The sequence below is a fragment of the Musa acuminata genome, chromosome BXJ1-11, assembly GCF_036884655.1.
Source record: "Musa acuminata AAA Group cultivar baxijiao chromosome BXJ1-11, Cavendish_Baxijiao_AAA, whole genome shotgun sequence".
Lineage (NCBI taxonomy): Eukaryota > Viridiplantae > Streptophyta > Magnoliopsida > Zingiberales > Musaceae > Musa > Musa acuminata.
Genome location: NC_088337.1, coordinates 9,942,994 through 9,970,137, shown reverse-complemented (window position 1 = coordinate 9,970,137; position 27,144 = coordinate 9,942,994). Strand labels below are relative to the sequence as shown.

The 27,144-nt window shown below is 40.6% G+C and overlaps 2 protein-coding genes across 3 annotated transcripts; both read left to right on the top strand.

The window, feature by feature from the left end:
• The first annotated feature begins 630 nt into the window (after window positions 1–630).
• Window positions 631–3,590, top strand: LOC135583121 (protein BUNDLE SHEATH DEFECTIVE 2, chloroplastic-like). The gene is made up of 5 exons (XM_065089791.1): window positions 631–864; window positions 934–963; window positions 1,033–1,102; window positions 2,277–2,373; window positions 3,367–3,590. The coding sequence occupies exons 1-5, from the start codon at window positions 703–705 to the stop codon at window positions 3,452–3,454; spliced, it is 447 nt and encodes a 148-aa protein (XP_064945863.1). The 5' UTR covers window positions 631–702; the 3' UTR covers window positions 3,455–3,590.
• Window positions 3,591–4,660: 1,070 nt separating this feature from the next.
• Window positions 4,661–9,823, top strand: LOC103971245 (uncharacterized). Of its 2 annotated transcripts, XM_009385221.3 has the most exons (10): window positions 4,662–4,896; window positions 5,568–5,704; window positions 5,792–5,965; window positions 6,244–6,480; window positions 6,566–6,666; window positions 6,735–6,807; window positions 7,087–7,155; window positions 7,269–7,376; window positions 8,979–9,104; window positions 9,560–9,823. In XM_009385221.3, the coding sequence occupies exons 1-10, from the start codon at window positions 4,740–4,742 to the stop codon at window positions 9,752–9,754; spliced, it is 1,377 nt and encodes a 458-aa protein (XP_009383496.2). In that variant the 5' UTR covers window positions 4,662–4,739; the 3' UTR covers window positions 9,755–9,823. The 2 variants fall into 2 exon arrangements, with proteins under 2 accessions (XP_018675961.2, XP_009383496.2); XM_018820416.2 differs by lacking the exon at window positions 7,087–7,155 and having other exon boundaries at window positions 4,661–4,896.
• Window positions 9,824–27,144: the final 17,321 nt, after the last annotated feature.

The following is a 27,144-nucleotide window of genomic DNA, read 5'->3' as shown; positions in this document are numbered from 1 at the left end:
TTATAAAATTATTCAAATTAAAAAGAAAAAAAAATTCTTTTCAAAAGATTTATTTGAAAAGGTGGTTTCTTTTGTAGTTATTTTGGTAGTTATTTTTCAAAGGTTATGTCTTTTGAGAAAAATAATCTATAAATAGGTATTTGAGGGTAGATAATGTAGACATCTCTTTCACACTCTTCTTCTTTACTCTACAAGTGATTGAATTAGATATTCTTTAATTCTTCTTTTAAGATTCTTTATTATTTACTCAATGCAGATGTTCTAAAGGCTTATCATATCTACTAAAACTATTTGTATCAAACCCATAGGAATCTTATTGAGAAGATAATACAAATATTATTTTTAGGAAAGTGTTTATACACGTTTCAAGCCTAAATATATTTTCTATAGTATTCTTGATCTTGTGTTTGTTATTTATTTCCACAGTGTTTTTATCTTTTTTTTCATATTTTTCAACATATTAAAAGATTTTAAAATAAAATTATAAATAGTAAAAGTTGTAAATAATAATCCAAAATATCCCAATCATATTACCTTTTTACCCAATACACGAGAAACAACAAAAGGGTATATCGGTCAATTTAAATCTCCTGTGGTAAACGAAGTAAATACAAGGACAATCCGCCTCATCTTATTTCCGCCGCCGAAACCCCCAGCCGATTCCCACCACCCCTTCTCCTTGCGTCATCCTCCTCCATTGTCATGGCGAGCATCGTGTGCTTCGCCACCATCGTGGGCTCCGTCGACTCACCCCACCGGAAGCCTTCTGGTTCCTGTTCTAATATTTCTCTCAAGTCCAATCTCCTCTTCCCAAACCCCATCTCCCGTGGTGTCAACCCTAGCTTTCAATCTCTCAAGGCTAAGGTGAGTGCTGTTTGAGCTCCTCTGGATTGATCTTTCGCTGCTTCTTCATTGAAGTTTCTTCCTGAGCAGGCTACAGAGAGTGATTCTAATAAGGCTAAGGTGAGTGCTGTTTGAGCTCCTTTGGATTGATCTTTCGCTGCTGCTTCATTCAAGCTTCTTCCTGGGCAGGCTACAGAGAGTGATTCTAATAAGGCCACGAAACTGAAAAGCCTCATATGTGCTGATTGTGAGGGGAATGGTGAGTGATTGACCCTGGGTTTCCTGACTTTTCTTGATCTTGGATGTGTTATTTATGTCAAGAAGCTCTTTTTCATTCATCTGTAGGTGAAAAAAGTGAAGATGGCAGCTTTATCTTTTCTGTTGCTGTTTTTTTCCTATTCTTTCAACCGCAGTTGTCTAACTTTACGACGCAGAGCATGTTAGATTTTGACGTAATGCAAGCATTATAAGCTATTATAAGTAGCAAAATATATTGAATTGCTATTAGAAGCTATTTCTTGTAGTTTATCATTCAATGTAACTTGATCTTGTCTTTGCGACTTGTGCAGAAGAAATTAACATGGTATACAAATTCAGATTTTTATTGTTAGATCTCTTAGGAGCTCTAATTAACTACATATCCATTGACACTTTGGTTGTTTTGTGCTTGATATTCCATTTCATTTTGATTTAAAAAACAATGGTTTTCAGACTGATTTTTCTTGGTGGATTCTTGTTTGGTTCATTGATTATGAACATGATGGAAGAAGTTCCAATTCACGTATATGTTTATGACAGCTGCAATCTTGTTCACGTTTTTTTTTTCTTTATTTTCTTTTTCATGTCATTTTTACCCCTACACAGTTTTAGAATGGTTACACGATCAGTGCTTTAGATGAATTTTCTTTAGTAGTTTCAGATTCATATGCATAGGGAAGGAAGGAATCAAAAGATTTCATTGTGACGATAATCATCTAATAAAGTTACAACAAGAGAAAGAGGAACATAAAATGATCCTTAAATCTCTGGTATTGAAGAATTCATGTTGTCCATAGTATTTAACTGGCTATTATTAAAGTGCTGTAATTTTTGCAACTCCTGATATAATCTGTCAAGTACACGAACAAACTACAAACAATTACTTCACTAAAGATATCACTCTGTTAAAAAGGGCCTTAGTGTTATTTGGTACATATTGAATCTTTGGATGCTAAATGCTAACTGCTTAAAATAGGCCAGCCAATTGGCTGGCTAATTTTGCTTGAACAGCTGCTTGTGATGTTTTTTGGGAAGTCTACCTTCCGATTTGGCTTTTTTGGTTCGCTGTGACACGAACATGCTGGGTTGTATTCGTTTTGCTTAGCTTATCAATATAGTTTTTTCTCTTTCTTTTGGAAAAAAATGCAAACTGCTTATACCATATCTGATAACAGGTGCAAAATTGTGCACACAATGCAAAGGCACTGGTGTGAATTCTGTCGATCACTTCAATGGGCAATTTAAAGCTGGAGCACTGTGTTGGCTTTGCAGGTAGGTGGTTGATCGAATAAATGCAGCACTTCCTCTATCAGGCACATCGATAATATTCTCTTACACACATGGGTAGTACATTGATCTGATGAAAGACAAATTTCAAGAGCATTAGACAATAGATTAGTCATATGATTAGATTGGTTGTGCTTGCTATTTTGTACTTTAGTCTGTGAGTTTAGCAGATGAAAAATATGAAAAAGAGTGAATGAACTGTAATTGTGATTTACTTTGATGTTTGGAGATAGAGGAAACATTTTTATTGCCTATGATCATTTTGGAAAAGTGAAATTAAAACAAATTCCAGTTGTGTGCAGATCTTGAGGTGACCTTCATATGAAAAGGATTGTAAACAGAAAATCAACCTAATATAGAGTGCCAAACGGACTCTCCTGGGGTGAAAAATTATCTGATCTGACCTAATGCAGTGGTATACCTTTTCTTGAGAATCAATTTTTGGCATTGCCTTTGGTCTTGAAAGGCATTCTTTTTCTTAGGCTTATGTATATATTACATACCCTTGATAGGATCAACCTGATGCAGTGGTATGCTTTTTCCTTAAAATCAATTTCTTGGTCACCTTGGGTCTTGATAGAATCTTTTGGCTTGTGTTTTTTGGTTGGCTCATGGATAGGAGATGTCTTGATCACAAGTTAAAGTTGAACCTGGTTCACGACTGAATCATAGGTGGGAGCATTGGCGATCAACTTGGCATCTGCGCTGACATTACCAATACGACACTAAGCATCAACCTTACCTTACCTGTCTTTGACCTTTCCTGTGCATTGTCTTTGTAGTTATCTGAATGTTTGGTCTTAGGGTACAGTTGCTAGGCGCTTCAGTCTTGTAACCCATATCTCATTTTACTACTTCAGAATAAACCGAACAGGGCTGCACCTCATTTTGCTAACTTTTTAGAGTAGTGAATTCTGTTTTGAGAGTGAAAATTATTGGATCTTACACTGCTGATGCTTATATCCTTCATCTTTGCAGAGGTAAGAAGGACATCTTATGTGGAAACTGCAATGGCGCTGGTTTTATAGGTGGCTTTATGAGCACGTTGGATGACACCTGTACGTAGCTTATTAAGATGTTCAATGGTCATGTTGTGATTCCTCGTGGAAATCGATGCTTCACTTGTTGAACTTCTGGCCCAGTTTTCCTGAAACTTCTGTAAAAGAGTTTGAATTTTAAGTTTATTCAGGTTTCCCAAGCAATTCTTGAATTCATATAAATGCTGCTATAATAATTGCCAATGCGGTTAATTATATATTAGTTATTTTTAGTTTCAAGAGTTATATTAAGATTTTTATAATTATAAAAATAAAATATTTAATTTCGTTTCTTTCATATCGTCGAATCTGTTGATGAAAATATTATAGGGTTTATTATTAGCATGTGTAGCATTTTTATCAAAAAAAATAAAATTAAATATTTTACTTTCGTAAATATAAGAATCCTATTGTAACAAATAATTTGTAATTAGTCTTGAATCAATGTAGCTTGTTACAAAGATTTTATTCATTTTTTGAGATCCCAAGATTTTTTGATTGTTTTGAATAGCTTCGGCTTTGAATTAATCATAAGATTTGTATCTTTATAATTGTGCAAAACGAAGTAATTCGCTAAGAGTATTGTTGAGTTGATATCTGATTCAAATCATAATCAAATACACATTCTATATTTTGTTATATTTTGATATCAAGTGCTACAAATTTTGAAGACGAAAACAAACATACGGTGAACTAATATTACTAATATCCACTGAAAAATTGTGAGCATTATAGATAAACTTTATATCCTAAGGAAGAAAACATTCTAACATGTTCTATCGCAACTAATCTTGATTATTTTAGATATGATTCTATCTTGTGAATTCGTATCAATTTTAGATCACAAATTGCATATAGAGATAGCAACATACTAGAAAAAGAAAATCTAATGTTCATCATTTATGGACATAAGAATTGACATGTCCGCATGCATTGTCCATGGTCCATGGGGCATCACACGTGCGAAGAAATGAAGCGGCGGCGACTTTGGATGGCGAAGTCATGCATGTATTACTACCATAAAAGGAGCATATAATCATGTAAAGTCGATTAATCCATGATAATAAACCTCGTAATGCAACGCCCATCTTTAGTATAAACTACGTAAGTGTTTCCGTCACATTGAACGATGCGAACAGTACGTGTCAGCTCGGCCGCTCTCGGTGACGTAACTGATGATCTCATCGCTAGCTCGTCGATCGAGGGCTGGTATAACTGACGCGCGCCGTGGCGTTACGTGGAACGGCTGGGCCCTTCCTCTCTCTGAGGCGCCACCGAAACCACCTTCCTTCGCCACATCTCTACACGACGGTGATGGCCCTCGCCGCCGCCGATCGGGAGCACCAGATCGCTGGGGATTGGTACTCCGTCCCGGATCTCAGCCTCCGTGACCATCGCTTCACCGTCCCACTCGATTACGCCGCCCCTTCCGGCCCTACTATCACCGTCTTTGCCCGTGAGGTTGTCGCCGGTAACGTGTCCTTCTTAGAATAATAGGGTTTTATGAAATGGCTGTGTGGTACTCCACTGCCTTAAACAGAATCTGTCTTTTCTCTCCTCTATCTCTGCATCTACAGCATTAGCAGAAATTAGTAGAAGGGTAACGCGTCGTTGCAAAATGCTCTCCAATATGTTTTTCTTGATCGCCAGTTGGTTCGCTTTCTAGATGTGTGACAGTCCACTGCCTTCTGGAGAATCCATCTACACTCTGCTTTCTCTGAATTAGTGGAAAAGCAAAGGGTGTAGTGATTATTGCTATTTGAATTTCTGAATCATATGCAAATGGAATTCTTGTTGAACGCTTTCTAGCCATCGAAAGAACGAATCAGGAGTTGGATCGACTACAGGATTAAATTTAGAATAACTGATCACTTGATGCGGTGCGTGTTTAGGAGAAGATTTGGTTGAATTATTGATGAAGTCATTTCGTGGACGGTTTAGCTTCTGAATTGGCTTCAGTGCAAGAAGCATGCCAATTTAAGGTGCTGTTGTGGGGCTTCCACCCGAAGCCTTGTTAACACGTCACTTTCAAGCACCATAGGAGCGATCAATCACTCCTGTGCTACTTAGGAGCGAGCATTTACTAGTCCCTATTCTAAGATGTTCCATCGTCTGTAACTCATATCTCCATTTATTTTGTAGCTGGGAAGGAAGAGCAACAACTGCCCTACATACTGTTCCTACAAGGTGGACCTGGATTTGAAAGCCCTAGGCCTACTGAGGCTAGTGGATGGCTGAAGAGAGCATGTGAAGAATATAGAGTTGTTTTCCTTGATCAGGCATGATCTAGGGTTTCAAAGAATTTCAATCTTTTATTTTTTTATAATTTCACTTCATATTTCTCAGATTTTACCTCTCCTTGTCAGAGAGGAACAGGTTTATCGACTCCCTTAACAGTGTCATCTCTTTTGCAAATCACATCTTCAGCAAAGTTGGTTGAGTACTTGCAATATTTTCGAGCAGATAATATAGTAAAAGATGCTGAGTTTATTCGCACACATCTTGTACCGAATTCTGGAACCTGGATGGTGTTAGGGCAAGTATAAATTCTGCCATGAATGTTTTCTAGAGTTATTGAATGCTTCATGTGCCAAATATATATTACACCATGATTCTCGGACCTGCCATTCTGATTGTCATGTTTATTCAAAGATGATTGTGTGAAATTTTATAACCTGAGATATTGGCAATGTTAAATCTATTACATTTCTTGGCCTATCATATAGAACTATCTAGTTTTTCAGCTTCTGATGATTTTATATGTGAAATGAATACTTTGATAAAGCTCAGTTACTTTGCATGTCTTTTACTGGTGTAGAGCTTCGGTGGCTTTTGTGCAGTTACCTATTTGAGTTTTGCTCCAGAAGGCCTCAAATCTGTTCTTTTAACTGGTGGGCTTCCACCAATTGGAAAGGGTTGCACTGCAGATGTTGTATACAAAGCCTGTTTTGAGCAGGTTGTGCATCAAAATGAGAAGTACTTTAAGCGGTTCCCTCAGGATGTTAAAGTAATTTGTGATCTTGTGACTTATCTGGCCAAAGCTGAAGGTGGAGGGGTTAGTTGTTTTCTTATAATTGCAATCTTTTTAATATTATAGTAATGCTTTAACTAGAGCATATAAGGTTTCTATATCCGATTAGGTGCCTCTTCCATCTGGAGGTATTTTAACCCCGAAAGGGTTGCAAACTCTTGGCCTTGCTGGCTTAGGCTCTAGTGGTGGTTTTGAACGTCTGCATTACATGTAAGAAACCATTTCATTTTTAATATCTGTTAGCATTTGCAGCTTGGTCTGACATATTTTTACTACAGGTTTGAGATGGTCTGGGATCCTGAACTAGTTCCGGGCACGGGGAAGCGCATAAGTTATTATTTTTTGAAGGCTGTAAATATCATTCTTTGCCCTTTTTCCCATCTTTGCATTTTTTTTATATTGTTAATCTATTTGAACATGTGCACAGTCTTCTTTGAACTATTTTTTATTGTACGTGAACACTTAAATGGATGAAAGCTATGAAGGAAAACAAAACTCTGATGCTTCCATGGTTCATGGATCCTCGTGTTGTATTCAGTTGTGCATGTTTCTGGTTTAATCATTTCCCACTTCAGAATTAAATGAAAGAGTCCTCAATTTACAATAGTTGACTTAATATCCTTCTGGCAGTTTGAGAGCTGGTTAGATTTTGATACAAACCCACTCTATGCTCTTTTGCATGAATCAATCTTCTGCCAGGTAACCAAATGTTTACCTCCAACTAAAAACTTCCTTTCGTTAACCAGATGTTGTAACTTAATACATGTTCTTGTAATTTGTTTTTTTGTTGCTTATTCCTCTTTCTGATGTAGGGCGCTCCATCACAATGGTCTGCTCAAAAAATAAGGGGCAAATATGAGAGCATTTTTGATCCAGTCGGAGCTGCAAAAGAAGGTCGTCCTGTGTTTTTTACTGGAGAGGTAAGTGTTGATCATAGAAAGGTTAGGCATCTTTTGAAAATTCATGATTCATCTGAATCTTTGTTAGCAGAAGTATCACTCATGGAGTCAAGTTTCTTTGAAGTAGAGATAATACATATGTGGATTGGCTTGACTTGTGAAACCCAAACCCATAAATGCATTTAAGTGTTGTGCAACAAAGAAATATTGATTAAGTTAAAGTACAAAAAGATATATATTTTCCTTGTCAATATATTTGTGGGTATTTTATTGTGCTCAATTTTACCTTGATCCATATTTTTATCAAGATCCTGCTTGATGCATAACCTCAGAGTTGTAGCAAGCTAATTGAACTGAAGGCATTGCACATGAAGGCCAAAGCATTTTATCTTTCAAGTAGTTTTAGGTCAGGCTATTGAAGCTAGGTGGATGAAAATTATTGGATGGGCCTAAATGATGTATTTCTTAGTAAAAGGGACTAGCTAATGAGAGTTTAACCTAACATTTTTGTTCATAGACTTATTGCTGGTAATACGTTATTGCATCAAGTAAATGTCCCTAGATATTTGTTGAAAAGATCTACAGAACAACTCAGTCTTAATAGCGACCGTCCAATTTGTGATTGTTTCAATTGCTCATTTCAACCATGGTCACCCAATAACGAGTAAGATTAAGATTGATTTATAAGAGTCTAATGAGTATACTACTATCAATTTTAGCTTAAACATTTTGACCAATAATCTCGACCAAACGTGGTTGATAAGCCAGTTAACCTATCAAGCTTGGGTCATGACATTTGATATCAGAACTGACCTAGTGTTTAGGCATGGTGAGGGGGCTCGAGTAAGAAAGTGCTATCCATCGATGGAGTTAGAAAACTCATCACGGCGTGGAGCAATCACTAGGCTATGCTTCACAAGCACCATGCCAGAGTTTGATCTGGGCTATGTTGGGTTTTAATGAGGACGTCAAGCCCTTGAGTGAGAGAAATTATAATACTCCGATTAGTTCTACATCAAAAGTGAGCAAGATTAAGCCAGTCACTGAGTTTGTAATTCCACCTCTTACAGGCTCTACCTGCTTTGATTGCACTGAAGTCCTTGATCGGAAAGCCTAGTCATTAGCTATTTCATCATGTCTTGAGAAATAATTTAATCAAAGGATATAGCTTGCAGATACAACATGTGTACATGTATCTTTCCAATTACAGGGTTTTAAACCTCAACTACATATACAGTGAACTACTAAGAGATTGTGACTTTAGCAAATTGAGGAATGAACAAAAAATTTCTTGTACCAATTAAGAGTTGTTATATTTGATGTATAAATTATATTGAAGAAAAATAACAATTCACTGGCTCTTTGCTAAATAGATAAGAGTTAATTGTGCATCTGTTTGTTATACATTTGCCTTTCTAAGTAACATGTTCTTTTGAGAACCTTTGGACCTTTTTGATGCTATTTGAGCAAGCTTCCTGTAGCTTGCTAAGTTACTAACATCATTGCGAAGCTTGTCAGGGTTTCCCAGAAATATTTTTACACAAAGAAAGTCATTAGTCATATAGTATGGTTATATCTTTGTTTTTGCTAAATCTTAATATTTTCTTTGGGTTTTCCACACAGATGATATTTCCATGGATGTTTGAGGAGATCCATGCTTTAGAACATTTTAAGGAAGCTGCTCATTTGTTGGCTGAGAAGAAGGATTGGCCACCATTGTACGACATTAGTAGATTAAACAACAATAAGGTCTGATACTTTGACATGCTTTTTCCGTAGATCTTTCATTGATTGTTTATTGTTTTATTTAGGAGCAATTACTATTCTCTGAGAGAGCAAAGTTCCTACTTTATGGACATCGAGAATAATCATAGACAGATAGATGAGCTTAAACAGTATCTTCTATTGGCTTTTGACGTTCATAGACACAGACATGCGTGAACCTTAGTTTGTTTTGCTGGGAGCAATAATCTTTATTTCAGACTTCAGATAGTATAGTTCTTTTTGCTTTACTGTGTCAGAAAGCATTGTATGTGATATTAACTTGTAATGGACAGGGATATATACATTGAACTAAAACAGAACCATCCATGCATATGTACTTGCACATGCTTTTGATGATCATAATTGTACACTTCGAATCTCTTTCCTACTAGTTTTTTTGTCCTTATTGCTGTTGCGACCAAAATTCATACCTCATGCAGGTTCCTGTTGCTGCTGCTGTTTATTATGAAGACATGTACGTCAACTTCAAACTGGCAATGGAAACAGCTTCTGAGATTGCAGGGATCAGGCTGTGGGTGACAAATGAATATATGCACTCCGGACTCCGTGATAGCGGCTGTCAAGTCTTTGAGCAGTTGATGGGTATGCTGCAAGGCAAGAAACCTTGGTTTTGATTTCTAATTGAAGCAAAATGATGTGACTCTTCCCACTGATTATTATTATACTTTTTATCAGCTTCAGTTTATTTGGATCAGAAAAGCTGGACTACCCCCTAATTATTTTTTTTTTAATTTTATTTTGGCATATAAGCACAACAACATTTTAAATCCTTTTTAGGTTTTCTTATATTGTCCTATTTGATCATAAGCATCATTGCAACACTTGTTGATAGGTATTAATTGTGCAATGAGATGACATTTAATTCTTTGAGCTGTCATGGAATCTTCTCTTACTCTAGTTTTGCTTTCTTTACCTCTTTTTAAATGTTGAGTTACATCTGAAAGATGCAGAAAATGTTAAATTTGGAGAAAGATATTTGTGCAAAGTTAGATGCCCATAGAAGGTGGGATGAATGACACACATGAGTTCGAATTACATTCAAGAAGGTTACAGTTGTTAGTGTTGCATAAACCAAATGTGTAGAGGGAACAGTTGACTGATATATTTTCTTAGACCAGTAGAGTTAATTTTTTTGGTGGGATGGGTTGTTCAAACTCATATTTCTAATATCCACAACTGACCAACTTAATCTAACAGTCATTCTTTTCCACAAAAAAAAGAGCCGTCTAACTCCAAATTCCTATTGCACGGCACTCTATGTTCGTCAGGGAGTCCAGAGTGCATATATTCATTTGAGAGCCTGCATGCAGGGATGGCATGTCATGTTTATCCATCGCAGGTTAGGTCCTTTTAGCTTAAGGTGTTTGTTAATTGGGTTTTGATACTTGAATATATAGTCTGATTTGTTATGGAGTTGGGAGTACTTTATCCATTGTGATTCCCTATCGACTAGATATTAATTGGATTTTGAGATGGGATATCAGATGGGTACCAAAATCGGGTTCGAGTTCTTGGCATAGTTGATCCCATTTTCGATATAGCTTACAGCAACCTTTTCGCACTGCAATGATTGATGGTGAAGCGATGTCAGAGCAGGATAGGCAGCAAGACAGACGGGGAAAGGAACGTGATAATATGCTATAATGATTTATAACGGGTTGGTCATCATTTGGTTTCGATAAATTCTAATCACATACTTTGATATGATGGTCGAGGAAAATAACGGTACCACAAAGGACGTGTAAATTATTTTGGTGAGGATCGATAAGACCCAAATTCGACTTGGATAATGACAATAAATTTTTTAATGTAGAAGCTTAAGATGAATTGATCCTTTTGAGATTACTAGTTCCCAAATTTATTTTTTTTTTCTTGCTAACGTACTAATTTCATTATTTTCAATAAAATAAAATAAATATTAACCATTTCTCACAGAATGGATTGAAAAAAAAAATGCTAGAAACATAGTAAAATTGTTTTCCAATGTGATAAGAGATATTATCGATTAATCATCCAACACTTCATCATAAAGAGAAAAGAGGAAGCTTGACGAGAAAGACTATCACAACAAGCTTCCTTCTTACCAAAATATGACCAGAAAGATAATTATAAGCTTTCTTTTCCTCATTTATCATCAGAAAGATAATTGCACATTTCCTTCTTGTCATTTATGAGTAAGTATAAAAGTTGGCTTTAAGAAGAGAAAAAAAATGATTGGAAATTATTCACACATGTACTCATACACCTCGGGTTATTAACTTGGGTGTCGAAGGGATTGGGTTGAGAAACCTCTCTCGATCTTCATGCAGGTGATACCTTAAAAGCTCTTTGTTTTCACCTCAGAGACATCTCGGATAACCCTTCACATACGGATCCGGACCATATTGAGCTAACCAAGATGTCAACGATATTTTTCCATAATATTTTGGTGCTACAAGAGAGACCCGATATCACAGGAACATTTGTCTACCAACCCTCTCAACAAATGCTTGAGCGAGGAAACCCTATCCCCAACCAACAATACTTTCACTCAAGGGGGTAGTAGGTAACCTTTCCATACGTGGATGCATCCATCTCGATGCAAACGTCGACATGATACTAGCACCCATTCAACGATCGGAGGGTGACCTCGAGTCACCTACTCGTCCCCGATGAAGTGTTCCTAAATCATACCCAACAGGTGCATATGCTAATGGGTATGATGCAAGTTGTTGCTTTGCTCTTGCCCCCACTCGACGCACTACCAATATCTTAAGAGCACCCGAGGCCCATCAAACCATCGGTCGAGCAAGTACCTCGTTCCCCAACTATGGAATTCAACAGATTGCCACACTGTCACTCTGTTACATTTGAATCCCAAACCCAATCGACATATTCGATAAATGATTCTCTAAGGATCTAGCTATGACAAATGGACTAGTACTTAGAAGAAATGTAATGAGACGTCCAATAATCTAAAAGGGAATGATCGACCAACCCCATCTCGAGTCAATTGTTGTTCACCAAAGACATTCAGGAGGAGCCAATCCCAACTAGCTTCTATCTCTCATCATTGGAAGCTTTTGACGGTAATACCAACCCACCAGAGTACATCACTACTTTTCATGCTCAAATGTTGTTATGCGATACTTTGGACGCCCTGATGTATCATATCTTCCCAACTCCTCTAAGAGGCTCGACATAAGATTGGTACACCCATCTGAAGCCGCTCTCTATCAATTCCCTTGTTTAGCTCATTGAGGAGTTTGAGCTTCATTTCCTTGGGAATATATACCTAAAGTCATTAGCGATAATGTTTCTTGGACTTAAGGGGAAGAGGAGACGCTCTCGAGCTTCATCGCTCAATTCACCAATAAGATCTAAGACGTGCAAGATGTTCATCCATCACTTATAATATAGACTTTTATAATGAGACTCAAGTTTTCTTGTCTTTTTTAGTTGTTGGTAGAGAGACCACTAGCGATGATACCCGAAGTACTCCAATGAGCCAATCAATACATCGTTGTCGAGGTAATTGTCTCGGGTAAACGTGAAAAGACATGCAAATGAGGATTGACATCAGAGAGCTAAGAGGCAACCTAAGTCATGCTAGTATTACCTTACAGTGGTCTCCATACTAAAAAAGGCATGATTCAAGGCATTGCTTATGGATCCCCAAAGTTTTGCTAAGTCCTTCTCGCACCCGGAACCGGTGGAATCACTAATCAAGGTACCCTTGGATAAAGCCCATCCCGATTAAGTTGTCAAAGTTGGGGTGATAGTTCCCAAGGTGAAATAAGTGCAACTCATCAATTTCCTTAGGGAGAATGATAAGATGTTTGCATGGTCACCAAGAGATATGCTGGGAATCAACCCAGATGTAGTCCAACATTACTTAAACATTTCTCTCGAGGTATGACCAGTGAAACAAAAGCCTCATAAATTTGCCCTTGACCACCAGCAAACAATCAATAATAAGGTAGATAAGCTGTTAGTAGTAGAATTTATTACCGAGGTGCAATACCCTTAGTGGCTCGCCAATGTCATACTCATTAAAAAGTCTAGTGGGAATTGGACGATATATGTTGATTATACTGATCTGAACAAGGCATGTCTGAAGGATAGTTATCCTCTTCCTCATATTGATCAGTTGGTTGATGCTATCTCAGGTCATGAGCTCATCACCTTTATGGATATATTCTCAGGATACAACCAAATAAGGATATCATCAAGGGATCGGGAATATACTTCCTTTATCACCAATTGAGGCATGTATCATTACCGAGTCATGTCATTCAGGTTGAAAAATGCATGCACGATGTACCAAAGGATGGTGAACAAGATGTTCAAGTACTAGATCAAAAGAAACATCAAAGTATATGTAGATAATATGATAGTCAAAAGCAAAATGGTTGACTCATACTTTGCAAACTTAGTCGTGATGCTTCAAGTTCTAAAGAAGTTCAATATGCACCTCAATTTAACCAAGTGCACTTTAGGAGCCAACTAAAGTTTCTCGGATTCAATGTACATCAAAGGGGAATATATATGAACCCTGAGAAAGTGCAAGCTAGGCACCTTCCTATTCAAGGAATGGAGATTCATGTCTCTAAAGGATCACAATCACAAGGCTGTAGAGTGTTAAAAAGAGGGATGAGGTGAAGTGATAGGAGGTTCGGGTCATACCCCGAGAAGCTAAGCTAAGACCCACATTAATCAGTCAATCCTCATCCATCTTCCGGATGGCCTCAGAGAAAGAGATTATATCCCTAAATCGAAACACTTGACCTATCTCCTCATCTGATAACAAAAGGGGGTGTCATCCATGCAATATATCGATTAAGCGAGATCAAACCCCTACTCTCGACTCAAAACTACGAAAAGAAGTGCTCCTTCCAACCCTTGTGGTTGGAAGGGCACCATTAACTTTAAAGCCCCCACAAGTGGTCAAGCAATAGCCACTTTTTTCCTTGCATAATAAAAAACAAGTCGTAAAATATTTATGAGTCAAAGTAATGTTGATACACCAACATTCTCCAATAAGCACTATTAGATAATGTCACAAGTTGGGCATTAATATGATAAGGTGATCGCTAGTAGGTGTCCTACAAGCTAATCACGTGAGTTATGGCACATGTGATGCGATACATACTCTTTTTACTTATTATTATTAATTGATATTTTCTCACTTTATATTGTCTACTGTATATATTATGATGTCCATGATCTGTGTAATGAGAATCGAATCGTGATAAGATCATGATAATAAGACTGATTCGCATTTAAACATATACCCTAAATAATCATAGTCATAGGTTACTCAAGAGGGACATCGAGATAACCGAATAGACTAGTGTGTTGTATACTTGTTCATATGATGGAGGCTGTTGGTCTCATAGTTGCTTGATCTATTCACGGAATACTAGATGGTTAATGATACCTCATTGTCAGACAATGATTCTGTTGTCCTAGTTGTATATTTGGTCCTTAGACTTGAGACATCATAGATGTCCCATATGCTAGTCATAGGTGCCCAGCAAGCCAATCACGTGAGTGATGGCACGTGTGACTTGATACAGAATCTTTTTGCTTATTATATTTTGGCGTATATCACTTTATAACTATTGCATAAATGCATACATATATTGTGATGTCCTTGGATTTGTGCAATGGGAATCGGATCGTGATGAGATCACGATAATGAGATCGATCCACCTTTAAACACATATCCTAAATAATCCCGGTCATAGGTTACTCGAGAGGGACATCGTGATAACCGGATAGACCGGTGTGCTGTATACCCGTCCATATGATGGATGTAGCTGGTCTCATAGCTGCTCATGTAGGGACACTAGGGATACAATACAGGTGCTCATTGGAGAATGAGTTCACTGATTGATCCGCTTACGGAATGCTGGATGGTTGATGATGCCTTATTGTCAAACAGCGATTCCGTAGTCCTAGTGGTGTATCTGGTCCTTAGACTTGAGACACCAAGGATGTCCTGTATGAGTGCTCCACTCTTTGATACCAGACTTATAGGTTTAGCTATCCCAGATCTAGTACAGCTGGTCATTGGGAGTGGTAGTCGACTTTACGAGGGCTATTGAGTGTCGATAGAGGATCATCCACTCTCGGCGTCATGAGAGGAATATCCTATGTGTTCTTGCTCAGACAAATCCCTGGCCAGGGTCATTCGGGTTGAGAGAGAAAGAGTTCTCCGGGAGAATCCGATTAGAGCGAGACTCGAGTAGAAACCGTATGGGTCTGACAACACCATGCTCAATATACGATCTCTGGGATATTAGATGGATGAGGGACTATAGGTACATGGTAACTGAGGACAGATAGGTCCAATGGATTGGATTCCCCTGTATCGTCTGGGGACTACGGCGTAGTGGCCTAGTACTTCCGTAGTCGATGAGTCAAGTGAATTATTACAGAGATAATAATTCACTGAGTTAGAAGGAGTTCTGACAGGTATGACTCACGGCCAGCTCGATATTGGGCCTAGAGGGTCACACACATATGGTAGGCATTGCGATGAGTAGAGGTTCGGATATGAGATATCCGACGGAACCCTTGTCTTATTGGATGCAGATCCAATACCCACTAGGGGAGGACCCATTAGGGTTTGACAGGGGACCTCTATAAATATGAGGGATTCAGAGCCTCATAGGCTAGAGCCTTTGTTTGCCTTTCCTATTATCCTCTTCCTCTCCACCTCAGATCAGGCCTGGAGTTTTGAGGAGCGTCGTCGCAACCCTGCTGTGTGGATCACCGCTAGAGAGGAGAGGAGGACGCTTGACTTCCTTTACCCTCTCCCAAGGATCTGCAAGGAAACAAGGATATACGATCTCCCTAGGTAACACAATTTACTCTATATCGCGGATTTTTGCGCACCAATCTTCGCACGACGACGAACATCTTTTTGGGATTCGGGGATTTTGTTTTCTTATTCTTCCGCTGCGCATGTGATGTCGCCTCCATGATTTCCCAACAGTGGTATCAGAGCCAGGTTGTTCGTGCGAATGATTGGTTTTGAACTGCGTGTGTTGTGTTTAGGAAGAATTTTGATGCAAAAGCGAGAAAGGGCAGCAACAGTTGCTGCCCTCGATCTGCGTGCGTGAAGCGCAGCCGAAGGCGGGCAGCATAGGGGCTGCGTCTGCAGCAGCCGGCCGGCGGCCTGCTTGCAGCAGGCTTGCTGCCGGCGGGGCTGGCAGCCCACGGGCAGAGGCGCCGTAGGGCAGCGGCGTGAGCCGCCGCAAGGAAGCAGCGCTTGCCACCGCAGGGCAGCGGTGCCTGCCGTCGCTGCTCCCGCGGGCGAAAGCCCCCCCCCCCCCCCCACAGGGGCGGCCGCCCGGCAGGACAGCACCCCCTGCGGAGGCAGCGGCGCCCGAAGGGGGCGCCCACCCGCAGCGGCAGCGCCGCCAGCCGGCGTGCCGCCTGCAGGCGAGGGCAGTGCCCTCATTCGCCGCACAGGCCGCCGCCGGCAAGGTGGCGGCGGCGGCACCAGCATAGGGGAAAGGGCATTAGGGTTGTCTGGGCAAAAGACAGTTTTGCCCCTCGGAATTTGAGAAATTCCAGTTTCTGTCTTTTGTCTAAATTACGAAAATACCCCTATAAATTCAAAAATTCCCTACATGTCCCTGATTTCAGAAAATATTAATTAATTAAAAGGTTTAGTTGATTATTATTTTTATTATTATCTAGTAGTCCTACATGATGATGATTATTTATACATGTGATGTATAATATGTGGACGGATGATCATGGACCGTGTGATGTGTGTACTTGTGATTATTATTATTGAGGTCTGCGAGCCTCTATTATATTTATCGTTTATTGTCGGGCCTGCGTGCCTATGATTAAGTTGTAATCACATGAGGAGACGTAGCGAGAGCGTGGATGCGATAGCGGGACCCACGAGACGGATGATCGCGATCAATGAAGATGCATCAAGATGTCGACGGAACCGACGAGGACGAGATAGACGATCACAGGGCATGGAGATGTACCGTTGCACACATAGATCTTGATGTGAGTGATTAGGCCTACTGGCTCGGGCCTAATCACATTAGGTTGTGGTCCATGATCATCTGGTGTGATTGCTTATACACATACTAGATATGTATATATATTTGCATGCGATGTAGATATATATTAAATATGTATATGTGTGACATGTCATATTAGGAGACGAAATCTTAGAAACATCTCTCGATAATATTAAGTCGGTAAACGTGAGGCAATTAGATTGACCCACGTGGCCTTCCATCGTTATGAGTAGGAACCGATTCCCGGTGTAGGTTGAGTTGGTTGAGTCCCTCGAGACTCACCTATATCGCGATTCGCTATCTTGCTTACGACATAAAGATGTCACCGGTGACCTGAGGGCATGGTATACTTGGTCGAGTCCCTCGAGGGTATATCATCAAATCAGACTCATCTTGTAACGAAGGTGTTGACTTAACCGAGCATCATAGTTGGTCGAGTCCCTCGAGGCCATGGTGATTCGGAGGCCGAACAGGACGAGAATCACAAGGAGTTGTGATCGGTAAGAGTTGCCTACCTTTCAGGCTTAGTATGATTGGTCGAGTCTCTCGAGGTTACACTAAGACGCTGATTGGATCCTGATCCCCACTAGAAGTCTGCCGGAGACTTCCGTTTCACGTGCTGAGGGTGTCGCGTGTCTCGTTAGTAAAATAGTGGGAGCATATTAAGATAGAAGTCCATATCTTGATAGTTTATTTCTTACAAAATCTGTATGTTATTCATTTCTGCTGCATCTTTATTTTCAGAAAATGTCGCTTTTAAATCCCTTACATGGCATACTTGATGTCAACCGCCTCACTGGTCCAAATTATACAGATTGGCTCCGTAACTTGAGAATTGTTCTCACAGCGGAGAAAATCATGTACGTCCTTGATTCAGTGATGCCTAAGCCCGAAGAAGGGGCAAACGAGGATGAGATCGCTCGCTACGTGAAGTACATTGATGACTCCACTCTTGCTTAGTGCTATATGTTGGGCTCTATGACTCCTGAGTTATAGAGACAACATGAAAAGATGGATGCCAGATCCATTCTCCTACATGTCCGCAAATTGTTTGAGGAACAGGGAAGGACTCAGCGATATGAGATATCTAAGAGCCTCTTCCGCGCTAGGATGACTGAGGGGACACCGGTTCAGAACCATGTCCTAAAGATGATTGAGTGGATAGAGAAACTCACAGGTCTAGGAATGGTCCTAGAGGATAACTTGTGTATAGATATTATGCTTCAGTCCCTACCAGATTCCTTTTCACAGTTCATAATGAATTTTAATATGAACAAGCTTGAGGTGACTCTCCCAGAGCTCCTCAATATGTTGAGGGAGGCAGAGAGTACTATTAAGAATGAGAAGCCAGTTCTCTACACTGGTGAGACCAAAAAGAAAAGGAAAGCAGAAAGGTCCCTTAAGAAGGGAAAGGGCAAGGGTAAACCAAGCAATGGTTGCTAAGAAAGACCCAGCAAAGGACAAAGGCCAGTGCTTCCACTGTGATAAGGATGGGCACTGGAAGAGGAACTGCAAAGAGTACCTTGTAGAAAGGGCGAAACAAGAAGCTTGGTGAAGCTTCAATTACATTCATGATCAATCTCCAATTATTAGATTTTTGTGATAGTGCATTGGTATTGGATACCAATATTGCTTATCACATCTACAATTTATTGTAAATTCTAGCAAAGCTAAGGGGAGATTGACGAGAGGAATATTGCATAAAGGTTTGTTTATGCAAGACACTACTCCACATATCATGAATGTAAGTGTCTAAGAGGAAACGAGATAAGGTGAACAGTGCATACCTGTGGCATTGTAGGCTAGGTCACATCCATGAAAGAAGGATTCAAAAGTTACTAAATGATGGATATCTAGATCCATTCGATTACGTGTCATATGCAACTTGTGAATCTTGCATTCGTGGAAAATTGACCAACTCTCCATTTAGTGGAACTGGAGAGAGAGCCACTGAGTTGTTTGAACTCATACATAGTGATGTATGTGGACCCATGTCAACTCATGCCATTGGAGGTTACTCCTACTTCATTACAATTACTGATGATTTCTCAAGGTATGGATATGTGTACTTAATGAAGTATAAGTCCGAGGCCTTTGAGAAATTAAGAGAGTATAATAATGAGGTGGAGAACCAGACTGGAAAGAGTATCAAAAACTCTTCGATCAGATCGAGGAGGTGAGTACTTAAGTACAGAGTTTACTTAGTTCCTCAAGGACCATGGGATATTATCCCAATGGACACCTCCTTATACACCTCAGCTCAATGGTGTCTTTGGAAGGAGGAATTGTACGCTATTAGATATGGTACGGTCCATGATGAGTTTCGCTGACCTACCCATCTTATTCTAGGGATATGCCCTAGAGACCGCAGCTTACCTTCTGAACAGAGTTCCAACTAAGTCGGTAGTATCTACACCATATGAGATATGGAAAGGGAAGAAGTCTGATCTTAAGGTTGTTAAGATTTGGGGTTGCCCTGCCCACATTAAAAGACACAACCCCGATAAGTTAGAATCAAGGACAGAGCGATGCAAATTTGTGGGACACCCCAAGGAAACTTGTGGGTATTATTTCTATCATCTCGAGGACCAAAAGGTCTTTGTAGCTAAGAGAGCAGTGTTCCTTGAGAAGGAACACATTCTTGGCGGAGACAGTGGGAGAATGATAGAGTTGAGCGAGGTTGGAGAACCAAGCTCAAGCACCACTCTATAGCCCGAGTCTGTTCAGGTACCTAATACACAAGTTTCAACTTTATGCAGGTCTGATAGAGTATCCCATCCTCCTGAGAGATATGTGGGACATATTAGAGGAGAGGATGTTGAGGATATTGATCCTCAGACCTACGAGGAGCCTATTATGAGTATAGACTTCGGGAAGTGGCAAGAAGCCATGAATTCTGAGATGGATTCTATATACTCCAACAAGGTTTGGAACCTAGTTGATGCGCCCAAAGGTATTGTACCAATCGGTTGCAAGTGGATCTTTAAGAAAAAGATCGGAGTAGATGGAAAGGTAGAGACATATAAAGCAAGGCTAGTGGCTAAAGGGTATCGTTAAATGCAAGGTGTTGACTACGACGAAACCTTCTCACCCGTAGCAATGCTAAAATCCATTAGAATTCTATTGGCTATTGTAGCACACTATGATTATGAGATCTGGCGGATGGATATGAAAACTGTATTCCTCAATGGGAACCTCGAGGAGGAGGTGTATATGATGCAACCTGAGGGATTCGTGTCCAAGAACTGCCCATATAAGGTGTGTAGGTTGCTTAGATCCATTTATGGACTAAAGCAAGCTTCTCGAAGTTGGAACATAAGATTTGATGAGGCAATCAGACACTTCGTTAAGAACGAAGATGAGCCTTGTGTATACAGAAAGGTAAGTGGGAGCGCTATCACCTTTTTGGTGTTATATGTGGATGACATCCTCATCATTGGGAATGACATAGGAATGCTATCCACAGTAAAGACTTGGTTATTTAGACACTTCTCCATAAAGGACTTAGGGGAAGCATCCTATATCTTGGGGATTAGAATCTATAGAGATAGATCCAAGAGGATGCTTGGCTTGTCCCAGTCCAGGTACATAGAAACCATTGTCAAAAGTTTTGGCATTGAAAATTCCAAGAAAGGGCAAACATGGATATGATACCTTATGCCTCAGCAATAGGGTCTATCATGGATGCCATGCTATGTACTAGACCTGATATTGTGCATGCTCTGAGTGTCACGAGCAGGTATCAGGCGGATCCAGGCTTGGAGCATTGGAAAGCAGTAAAGTGTATCCTTATGTACTTGAGAAGGACTAAGAATCTTTTACTAGTATATGGAGGTAATAGCCTTAAGGTTGAAGGCTACACTGACTCAAGTTTTCAGTCTGATGTCGATGATAGCAAGTCAAATTCAGGGTATGTGTACACCTTGAATAGAGGAGCAGTGTGTTGGAAGAGTTCCAAGCAAGATACCACTGCTGACTCGACCATAGAGGCTGAGTACATTGCTGCATCAGATGTAGCAAAGGAGGGAGTCTGGGTGAAGAAGTTCATCACAGATTTGGGAGTCGTTCCGGATAGCAAGAAGTCGACTTCCTTATATTGCGACAACTATGGGACGATTACTCAAATAAGGGAACCTGGGTCTCATCAGAAGTGTTCTGAGGAGGTTCCAACTTATCAGAGAGATCGTAACCCGAGGAGATATAGCAGTGGAAAAAGTTCCATCCGAAGATAACATTGCAGATCCACTAACAAAGCCGTTGTCTCATTTTATCTTTGAGCATCACAGAGGTCTGATAGGGATCAGACACGTAGGTGATTGGCTTTAGGTCAAGTGGGAGATTGCTAGTCATAGGTGCCCAGCAAGCCAATCACGTGAGTGATGGCACGTGTGACTTGATACAGAATCTTTTTGCTTATTATATTTTGGCGTATATCACTTTATAACTATTGCATAAATGCATACATATATTGTGATGTCCTTGGATTTGTGCAATGGGAATCGGATCGTGATGAGATCACGATAATGAGATCGATTCACCTTTAAACACATATCCTAAATAATCCCGGTCATAGGTTACTCGAGAGGGACATCGTGATAACCGGATAGACTGGTGTGCTGTATACCCATCCATATGATGGATGCAGCTGGCCTCATAGCTGCTCGTGTAGGGACACTAGGGATACAGTACATGTGCTCATTGGAGAATGAGTTCACTGATTGATCCGTTTACGGAATGCTGGATGGTTGATGATGCCTTATTGTCAGACAGCGATTCCGTAGTCCTAGTGGTGTATCTGGTCCTTAGACTTGAGACACCAAGGATGTCCTGTATGAGTGCTCCACTCTTTGATACCAGACTTATAGGTTTGGCTGTCCCAGATTTAGTACAGCCGGTCATTGGGAGTGGTAGTCGACCTTACGAGGGCTATTGAGTGTCGATAGAGGATCATCCACTCTCGGCGTCATGAGAGGAATATCCCATATGTTCTTGCTCAGACAAATCCCTGGCCAGGGTCATTCGGGTTGAGAGAGAAAGAGTTCTCCAGGAGAATCCGATTAGAGCGAGACTCGAGTAGAAACCGTATGGGTCTGACAACACCATGCTCAATATACGGTCTCTGGGATATTAGATGGATGAGGGACTATAGGTACACGGTAACTGAGGACAGACAGGTCTAATGGATTGGATTCCCCTGTATCGTCTGGGGACTACGGCGTAGTGGCCTAGTACTTCCGTAGTCGATGAGTCAAGTGAATTATTACAGAGATAATAATTCACTAAGTTAGAAGAAGTTTTGACAGGTATGACTCACGGCCAGCTCGATATTGGGCCTAGAGGGTCACACACATATGGTAGGCATTGCGATGAGTAGAGGTTCGGATATGAGATATCCGACGGAGCCCTTGTCTTATTGGATGCAGATCCAATACCCACTAGGGGAGGACCCATTAGGGTTTGACAGGGGACCTCTATAAATATGAGGGATTCAGAGCCTCATAGGCTAGAGCCTTTGTTTGCCTTTCCTATTCTCCTCTTCCTCTCCACCTCAGATCAGGCCTGGAGTTTTGAGGAGCGTCGTCGCAACCCTGCTGTGTGGATCACCGCTAGAGAGGAGAGGAGGACGCTTGACCTCCTTTACCCTCTCCTAAGGATCTGCAAGGAAACAGGGATATACGATCTCCCTAGGTAACATAATTTACTCTATACGCAGTTTCATGTTTCGCGGATTTTTGCGCACCAATCTTCGCACGATGACGAACATCTTTTTGGGATTCGGGGATTTTGTTTTCTTGTTCTTCCGCTGCGCATGTGATGTCGTCCCCATGATTTCCCAACACCATATGCATACTCCACTCTTTGATGTCGGACTTATAGGTTTGGAAGTTCCAAATCTAACATAGTCGGTTATCGAAAGTGACAGCCAACCTTACAAGGGCAATTGAGTGTTATAGAGGATCATCCACTCTCGATGTCATGAGAGGAATATCCTATGTGTTCTTGCTCAAGCAAATCCCTAATCAGGGTCATTCTGATTGAGAGAGATAGAGTTCTATAAGAGAATCTGATTAAAGCGAGACTCGAGTAAAAATCATATAGGATAATAGTACTATGCTCAGTATGCAGTCTTTGGGATATTAGTATAGGGAAATCTAGAAGTGACATCACATGCGTAGTGGAAGAACATAAAATAAAAATCCCAAATTTTTCAAAAGGTTTTCATCGTCATGCAAAGATCGATGCATAAAAATCCGTAAAATTGAAAACCACGTGTGAGATAGTTGTGTTACATAGGGAAATCATATATCCTTGAATTCTTGTAGATTTGTGAGAAAGGATGAATGAGGTCAAGCGTTCTCCTCTCTAGCCATAATCCACATGGTAGGGGCTGTGAAAACGCTCTTCAAATCGCTACCTATAACTCCACACTTATTATCTGAGGAGGAGAATGAGAGACGTAAATAAGAGGTGGCAATTAAGAAACTTAGCCTATGACCCTTTAGTTCTCTTATATTTATAGAGGCCTCCTGTCAACTTAACCCTAATGGATCCTACCCTTTGGGTATTGGATCTTCATCCAATTACTCAATCATCTTATATTAGTGGGTCTCTACCCAATAACCTCTTATTAGCTTATATTGGCTATCATATATAGGATTCAATAATTTATGGGCTTAATGGATATCCAATAAGATAGGGGCTCGACGAATATCTCATATCCGAACCTCTATTCGTTGCAACACCTAACACATACATATGACCCTCTAGGCCCAATATCGAGTTGGTTATGAGTCATACTTATCATAACTCCTTCTGGCATAGTAAATTATTATCTTTATAATAATTCATTTGACTCATCAACTACGGACGTACTAGGCCACTACATCGCAGTCCCTAGACGATATAGGGGAGTTCAATCTTTTGGACATATCTGTCCTCAATTATCATGTACCTATAGTCTCTCATCTATCTAATATTTCGGAGACCGTATACCAGGCATGGTGTTGTCAGGCCCATATAATTTCTCCTCGAGTTTTGCTCTAATCAGATTCCCTCGGAGAACTCTTTCCCTCTAATGACCTTGGCTAAGGATTTGTCTGAGCAAGAACACATGAGATATTCCCCTCATGATACCAAGAGCGGATGATCATCTATCGATACTCAATAGTTCATGTTAGTTGTCACTCATGATGATTGGTTATACTAGATCTGAAACTTCCAAACCTATAAGTTTGGTATCAAAGAGTGGGGTACTCATACATACATCTATAGTGTCTCAAGTCTAAGGATCAGGTACACCACTGAGATGACGGAATCGTTGTCTGACAATGAGGTATCATCAATCATTTAGCATTCCATGATCGAATCAATTAGTGAACTCATTCTCTAATGAGTAGCGGCCCTAGTATCCTCACATGAATAGCTATGAGACTAACTACCTACATCATATGGATAAGTGTACAACACACTAATTTGTTCGGTTATCTCAATGTCTTTCTTGAGTAACTTATGACCAGGATTATTTAGGGTGTGTGGTTAAAGGTGAATCGATCTTATTATTGTGATATCATCATGATCTGATTCTTATTGCATAGATGCATGAATATAATAATATATTTATGTAACAAGCAATATAAAGTGAGAAAACATAATAATAATAATAATAATAATAATAAGCAAAAAAGACTGTGTAATGTCACGTGTCATCACTCACATGATTGACTTATAGGGCACCTATGACTAATAATTAGATGGGTGAGGGACTATAGATACATGATAACTGAGGACAGATAGGTCCAATGGATTGGATTCTCCTATATCGTTTGGGGACTATAACGTAGTGGCATAGTACGTTCGTAGTCAATGAGTTGAGCGAATGATAATTCACTGAGTCAGAAAGAGTTTTGGTAGATATGACTCATGACCAGCTCGATATTGGGCCTAGAAGATCACACACATATGGTAGGTGTTGTGACGAGTAGAGGTTCGGATATGAGATATCCGTTGGAGCCCTATCTTATTACATATGCAGTAAGCTCATGAAGAATTATTGGATTTTATAAATAAGATCCTATCAGAACCAATAAAAGATTAATGAGTAGAGATCCATTAATCCAAGATACTTGAGTAGTTGGATGGAGATCCAGTACCCAATATGGTAAGATCCATTATGGTTAAGTTGACATGGACCTTTATAAATACGAGGGAACCAAAGGGGCATAGACCAAACCCTTTTTAGCGATTACCTCCTATTCTCCTCTCTCCTTCTCCTCAATCGATAACCCCAGTTTGGGACATGTGGATAACAAGAAGGGTCGGCCCCTTCTTGATCATATGGTACATGTGGAGAGGAAGATTAAGTGGCATTTTGAGGAGTGTCTTCACCGCATCTATTGAATCTCGAATTTTGATGATGAAGTCAATTGTAAATTATTTGATCTAATCTATATGTTGGAAAAGTGTACAGGATTAACTATAATAGCAGTAAGACATAAAGCAAGGTTTATGTTGGAGTCAAGATTGAGATCTCATTGGGAGTTCGAGAGTTCGACGGAAGTTCAGACGTTTGTCGGAACTTCTGCCGGAACCAACCAAGAAGTCCAGGAGCTTGCCAAAGAAGCTCATCGGAACTCACCAAGAAGATCATCGTAAAGTCTAGGAGCTTGCTAGGAGTCCATCGGAACATTGCCGAAAGTTAGTCGGATGTTCGCCGGAAGTACGTCGGAAGCTCGCCAGAAGAGCAATTGACGCACCGGAACAAGCAGCATTGTAATTATGTCTTAGTTATCATAGTTAGAGCATAAATTTAGTTAGGATTAAGAGGTGATCCTACTAACTTAATTAGGGGCTAACTGGGCTCTTAACAGGGCTGAATTGGGCCGAATTGAGCACCCAATTCAGCCCTTGAATTCTTGACCGGTGGTGGCACCGCCTTGTCACGAACGGTCGTCGCGCACCCGCAACAACTTCGTTCAACGAACCGTTCGTCGCTCACACATGCATGTACAGCTGCTTGACAGTGTGTTTTCTCATGGTTTTGGGTCATTTTGCTTGTAAATATGTAAGTTCGAACAAGCTGCAGCGTTGCAAAGCGACCGCTCACCGAACCGAGCAAAACAGCCCCAAAACAGCCCAAAACAGCTCCGTTTTCGCGTGCCGCGGGAGGTGAGCGGAGAGCTACCTCCGCTCACCAAAATGTCAGCCATCTCAGACCCTAGGAACCCCCCGGGTGGCACAAGGCTGGATGGGGCTTCGGTTATATACCGGGCGTTGAACACTCTTTCGCAAGTTCGCACGTGACCTTTACGGGAACTTGGTTTTGCGCCCGGGACCAGGTGAGCGGCTGTTTGTGGGCTTGCAGCTGTTCGTTCATCCTTGAAAGCCTTGTTTTTCTCCCTCTCCCTCTTTTCTCTTGTGCACACAAGGTGTTCGTCGAATTGCTTGTAAAGCTTCCCCTTTTCGCGAGACTTCGGGACTTGTTTGTTGCTCGTTCTTTCGAACTAACTTCTTTCTCTTTTACAGGTCCTTCGGGACCTGCGAGAGGTTACAAAGTGGGCTGATCCTTGCGGAGCAAGATCGCAAGGGCGAAGCGCGACTTAGGCAATGCAAGCTAAGTTCGCGTCTTTGCCACAAGAGTGACTCGCGACTTAGGCAACGCAAGCTAAGTTCGCGTCTTTGGCCGCAAGGGTGCCGCACGCCTTAGGCAATTCCAGCTAAGGTCGTGACATTGTAGTATCAGAGCGGGCAAGCTCTTCGATCGAACAGCGAACGAACTTCGCAACTTCGCCATGGCAAAGCATCGTGGCGAATCAAGCAAGACGGGGCAAGCCGGAACCTTGCCCCAAGCAGCCGCAGGTGGGCTGCATGTGCACACTCGCTCTCATGCTGTTGGAGCCGCTCACGAGGATCGCGGCAGCGAACAGGATGAGCGAGAAGTTGGCAACTCTCCGCAAGCGGAGGAAGCGCAA